The sequence below is a fragment of the Pogonomyrmex barbatus genome, unplaced genomic scaffold (assembly GCF_055798465.1).
Source record: "Pogonomyrmex barbatus isolate J1 unplaced genomic scaffold, ASM5579846v1 scaffold1, whole genome shotgun sequence".
NCBI classification, from domain to species: domain Eukaryota; kingdom Metazoa; phylum Arthropoda; class Insecta; order Hymenoptera; family Formicidae; genus Pogonomyrmex; species Pogonomyrmex barbatus.
Window position 1 is genome coordinate 13,096,200 of NW_028297098.1, and position 5,939 is coordinate 13,102,138.

The 5,939-nt window shown below is 31.3% G+C and overlaps 1 protein-coding gene across 2 annotated transcripts; it reads left to right on the plus strand.

Moving 5' to 3' along the window:
- The first annotated feature begins 1,051 nt into the window (after window positions 1-1,051).
- LOC105422626 (protein PBDC1) lies at window positions 1,052-2,341 on the plus strand. Of its 2 annotated transcripts, none has more exons than XM_011632074.3 (4): window positions 1,052-1,245; window positions 1,537-1,602; window positions 1,697-1,756; window positions 1,837-2,341. In XM_011632074.3, exons 1-4 carry the CDS (start codon window positions 1,225-1,227, stop codon window positions 2,191-2,193), a joined length of 504 nt encoding a protein of 167 aa, XP_011630376.1. In that variant the 5' UTR covers window positions 1,052-1,224; the 3' UTR covers window positions 2,194-2,341. The 2 variants fall into 2 exon arrangements, with proteins under 2 accessions (XP_011630376.1, XP_011630377.1); XM_011632075.3 differs by having other exon boundaries at window positions 1,056-1,245; window positions 1,697-1,744.
- The last annotated feature ends 3,598 nt before the right edge of the window (window positions 2,342-5,939 follow it).

Consider the following 5,939-nt stretch of genomic DNA (forward strand, 5'->3'; position numbering starts at 1 on the left):
CGTTAGCGTATTCTCTTTCCTCTGAACGTCGTTATTTAATCGATAATCGCTCTTTGTAATGGTCTGATGGATATATCGTGACGCAAAAAGAATCAACATTTTTATTTATCGTAGATAATAATGATTTTTACGATATATAAGACCAAAAAGTTTCGAAGTCTTTGCAAGAAACATATTTATGAGAATGCTTAACGATCATTATGTTAAATTGCGTGTTGAGCACGTTTTAAGAGAGTTTCGTGCACATTAAGGACAAATTATTTTTATTCTTGAAAGTATAACTAATTTCAGACGAAGTTGATGTAAAAACTTATTACTTTAAAAACTTGAAAAATTCTATAGAAAATTAATTATTATATGTGTGTAAATATTATACGAAAAAAAAGGCGAATACCGATATTCTTCAATGCTAAAATTTTCTCTCGCTCCTCTAATTGTTTCTTAACGGTGTAGTAAACACGTGGTCAAAGTCACAATTTAATACGACAATCAACTTCGGAAGAGAGAGCGAAACAATTTTATTCAAGGTTTCTCTCTTTGCACACAGAGTCACAATAATATTTATCTTCGTATCGTAATTTGATTTGTATAAATTTATAAAAAAACATGTAAAATAGTAGTGGCAAATAGCAAGTGAAAATTAATTAAATTTCTAAATAAATAAAAGACGTAAAAATATTTAATTTATTATAATTCTAAAAAAATTATTAGTATATTTATTTGTATTTAAGCAATAATTATATTTTTCATATACTTCTAATTTTTTATATTTTACTTTGACTTCTATTAGTCTTCCTCAGACAGCAATCAATCCGAACATAAACCGAGATCTTTATTCATATCATATTACATAATTATTTTTTGTAATATTTGAATTGAATTGAATTCTGTTTACCTTTTTTCTTTTTCTTTCTCACATGTGATTGATATATCTCTCTCATTTTAAGTAAGCTTTAAGTGCAACTATTATATCTATACTCCTTAGCTGCACCTTTATACCTTTTATCTTTTTTTTTTCCAACGTTTGATTGCGTATCCTTCTCATTTTAAGTGCAAATAGTGTAACGTAGTGCAATTGCTGCGACAGCCGTATGCGGACATTATACGCGTGTTGATTCCAGTTGATTCCATATGATTTATGTATATGTAGAGTTTATGATCTTTGTAAAAAGTCACATTTGAATTTCTCTAAATTATTATTGGAAAGTTGCAAATATACTCATAATGGCGCAAATAGGAAACGTGGTAGGTGAATTATTATCTCTATATCCTGAATTTCACAATAATTACTTTATAACCTAACTGATCACGTCTATTTACAATGTTATGGAATTATTTTAATTGTTATTATTTCAGTTGTTATAATAATTTTGATTAAGATTTGTCTCTCCTTTTTTTTCTCTTTTTGAATAAACATCTATTAATTAGAGATGTTATTGATGATTCTTTTTTTTTCTCTATTTCACTTCATCATTTGATATTTACAAAATAATTTGTAAAAGAACATTTGTTTATATAACGAAATGTATATTTAAGACGGCAGATCAATTAATTGCCGGGACTAGTGTGTTGTCAAGACCTGCTGAAGAATTCGATAATGACGTGAGTAGAATACGCAAGTAATATATATTGTTACATATTGCAAAACTTTTTTTTAATTAATTTAAAAGGTATGTTTACTATGTTTCTGTTTTAGCCATCTGTCGAAGCAATGTGGGCAATAAAAGCCATGGAACATGCAGAGGTTTATTTCAATGTAACTTATATAATTTTACACATCCAAAATATGAGATAAATAAATAGTATTAGTAGCAGTAAAAATATTATGTATTTTAGATTTTGTGTTCGGTTGACCCGAAGCTTTTGAGACTCACACCTCACGATGAGCAGATCTATAAGACTTTCAAAGATACCTTCCCTAATATGAAAGTAGACAAAGTGGATGAAGACGAACTGAAATCTCCAGAGGGGAAGACAAAATGGAGATTCTTCTGCGAACAATTTAAAGACGTTGTAGAGGACTACAGTTTTGGTACTTTGTTAAGAGCAGATTGTAGTGGAGATTATTCGGAACAGAATAGCATATTAACAACCAGAATACAATTTTACGCCATAGAGCTTGCAAGAAATAGAGAAGGTTTCAATGATGGTGTACGAGAAAAATATAAACCACAAAAGACTGTAAAAAAATAATCGGATTTTAATATAATTAATTATATTAAGCACTACTGGAAACAAATTCGGATATATAATTCTTCCATTATTTTTTTTACAATTGAATAATTAAGTAAAAAAATATAATTTTGTAAAATGTACACAATAAAAGATATATATGCAATAATATGATGGATATTAAATTAATCTTGATATACATACCATGACATTATAATGACATGGGGAATTTTCTCTTCTTCATTAACTTTACATAACATCAAAATTCTATTTAAAAAAAGATATTGCATTGAATCTTTTTTTTTTTTGACTGGTTCTCTTTCGTTCATGCAAGAATATTTTGGAACATTATAATTTAATTATTTAGTATTATATATGTCAGATATCAGAATGAGTCTCATTATTATATCTAATAATAAAAATATGTATATTTTATTTTTTGCTTTAACATGAAAAAAGGATCTAAAATTAGAACAGTAAAATATTAAAAAAAGGAAAAAAATATTCATATAACAAAACGATCGTATCGTATAATTCAGAGGGTTTAGTGAAAGAATGCACGAGCGTGATTATTTCTAGAATATATTGCTATATACACACTTCAATAATCAAAAACAAACATTACAATAATAATAGTGTTATTAATATAATATTATATGCAATAATAGAATCGTTTATCAATCGTAGTGAAAACACTGAAAACCTTGCTTCTTTTCTTACTGGAAAGAACAATGCGTACAGTTTGCCTTTGTTTTTTTATTATTAATAATATTAATCCGTATAGCGGCGCCCAATCGACCGCACTCGCAATGTAGAGATTCTTTAGAAAAGAATTAGAATAGACGTGTCGCCCTGTTGCGTCTTGTGGCACGAATACTATCAGGAAAGTGCGGTCGACTCGCGAGCCGATCGATCGTTATCATAGAATAATAAATATGACAATGCGATATCTAAAAAACTTGTCTTTTTGTAATCAATATACACATTCAAATACAAGTGTACTCGAAAAATGTACATTGTCTTATTGCCCTTACGAACGGTAAAGGGAATAGGAATTGCCAAATCGTTATACATTTAAGAGGCAGGATAACTACCTCTTTTGCATTTCAGTGATGAGCGTGGCTCAAAGGAAGAAATCATTTTTTGATGAAAATCGTATTGTTTATCTTCTTTTATCCGACATGTAATTCTACACCGAAATCTGAAAATTGCGTCGCTTCCAGATGAGAGGTATATAAAAATTTGGCAATTGCATATTCTCCTCAAATCTTTATACGAGCGGTACACCTGCGGTTCCTCTCTCAATCTCGCTTTCACTCATTCTCTCTCTTTCTTTCTTTCTTTCTTTCTTTCTCTCTCGCTTTCTTTTCCTCGCGTTCGCCCTGTATCTCTGTTCGCTAAACAATATCTGATACAAGATCATATGAGAAACAAGATCATATGAGAATCACAAAATAGAGCTTTGAATAAAATCTGCTTTAGGAAGGATCTTTCGTACGAGTAATAATAAGTAAATTAATTAAATATAACTAATCTATAGTACTATATGTATATATGGAGATGTGGAATATTTTACACGCTGTAAGACAGATTTAATATATCTTCCTTTCCAGAAAAAAGTTAGCTCAAAACTATTTAAAAGATATCACATTTACATACTTCTCTCTCTCTCTCTCTCTCTCTCTCTCTCTCTCTCTCTCTTCTTTCTCTGTGCATTTCAGTTATTTAAAAAATAGAACTCGCCGAATCTTACGTTTATTCCTTAACGGTCGATTCGGATCACTCATGCATAATGAATAAATTACAAAAATCATATAGATGACATCAATCTTCAAATAGCGTAGCAGAATCAGATCTTAATGATCTGATTTCTCGTCTGACTCTGCTTAATAATTTCTCTCATACCATTTGAGAGCGACTGGTTCTAGGGTGCTTGAAAAGGAAGCGTAAAATAAGGCCAAAGGATACAGTAACGATGGATTTAAACTTTAACTTTATCTCTGTTAAAGTTAAAAAATCTCGTATAGATGGTTTCTCATTAAAGGCTAAATGTCACTAAATAACCTTCTAATACCTTATTACAGATTTTTAATTTTCATGTACAATAAAAAAAAATTAATAATTATAGGACTATATTTAATGCCACATATGCGATACACAAATGCAACTATAGTCTAGATTTTCTAATTTTTATAAAGACAATAAAAAATTATAAAAGGGAGATCATGGAACTTTTGTTAACGTGCACGCGCTACTTTTATACATGAATAAATTTAATTTGATGGTCCCTCAGAGAGAGTCTTATTAGTTCTATCAAAGGGTGCTACCCTTACAAGATTCACGATTACATCGTTACGCTCTTTTTTCAAACACCTTAGAGTAGACGTGAATTACAGTACATCTCACATCTTAAGAAAGTAACTCGTATACAATAAAGAACAGCGTAAGCGAACAATGTCGTAGCTCATCGAAATAAACAAGGTAAATGTCAAAATTATTTCTTCACTCTGTACAAGAGTCACGACCGATATAAGAGATTCGTCGAGACGACGAAAATACGCTTGAATGCCTTGAACACGATGGACGATCGTCGATAAGAAACAGAGGTAAATAAATTAACTATCGTAATTAGTCCTTAACAATGACGATAATAACGATACTCTTGCTGACGTTTCTCCGATCGCGTATATTATTATACACTACAAAATTTCCTACCATATTCATTAAAAATCTACGCTCCTCTAAGAAGTCTCACTGAGAGAAAATCGCAAATCAATTGCACTTTCGATTGCGCGTATACGTCGAATACTGCGAGATTGAAAAAAAAAAAAAAAAAAAAAAAAGAATGCATGCGCACTGCATTAAAGACAAATTGCTGTCCTCTACTGATTAGCCGGTGTGCTGAACCACCGTCGTTCTACAAATGCACGACACTTCTGACAGGTGAACTTATTAAAATGGATTATACTTTCATTTTTGCAGCAATAATCTTTATTTCTTTTTTTCTTTTTTTTTTTTTACAAAAACACTACTTGGCACAGCTAATAGTTTATATATTAAATATTTTGCATATACGAGAACAATCGACATTAATAACGAGCACGATTGTCACTCTTCTACAGCAGAATGCTCTCACATCCGAACTAATTGCAGGAAATTATCGTTATCTTAATTAATTAAGGCAACTTCAGCGTAATTAAAACTTCTTTTCTCTCAGTGCGTGTAACCGAGCGCCGAAAGTGACAACGATGCAACAGTGTGTGTGTGGAAGTAATAATAAGCCGTCAAATGTAGGTAAGCTCTACTTTACAACAACTGTGTATGTGTGTCTGATTCGTAAGAAACTGAGAAACCTAGAAACACAAAGCGAAACACTCACGCAGTCAACGATCTCTTTGTTTCTCTTCTTTTTTTTTTTCTTTTTTTCTTTTTCTTTTCCTTCGAAAGAACTCGTCTTACTTTTCGCGTTACTTCTCGTTTCGCGCGCGTGATCGATAATCAATCAACCAACAACAACAACAGGGCATGTCGTATTTACGCGACCTATGGAGAGGTGTGATACAGTAGCAGTATTAATAATAATAATAAGAATCATTATAGTTATAGATTGTAGTATTAAGTATTAATGTTAATAGTGTGTGATAACTGACAATACAAATATATCTTCTAAACCTAAGATGCACCGGGAGGAAAGTCGGGGAGGTCTCGAGTGAGGGGGCGGGGGAGGATGAGAAGATGAGGGAGGGGAGGGGGGTAGTCCCGGGTTG

Coding starts and splice junctions, on each gene's coding strand:
- LOC105422626 (XM_011632074.3), top strand. CDS start 1,225: ATGGCGCAAATAGGAAACGTG. Junction 1,246..1,536: donor TGGCGCAAATAGGAAACGTG/GTAGGTGAATTA, acceptor TGTATATTTAAG/ACGGCAGATCAATTAATTGC. Junction 1,603..1,696: donor CTGAAGAATTCGATAATGAC/GTGAGTAGAATA, acceptor TTTCTGTTTTAG/CCATCTGTCGAAGCAATGTG.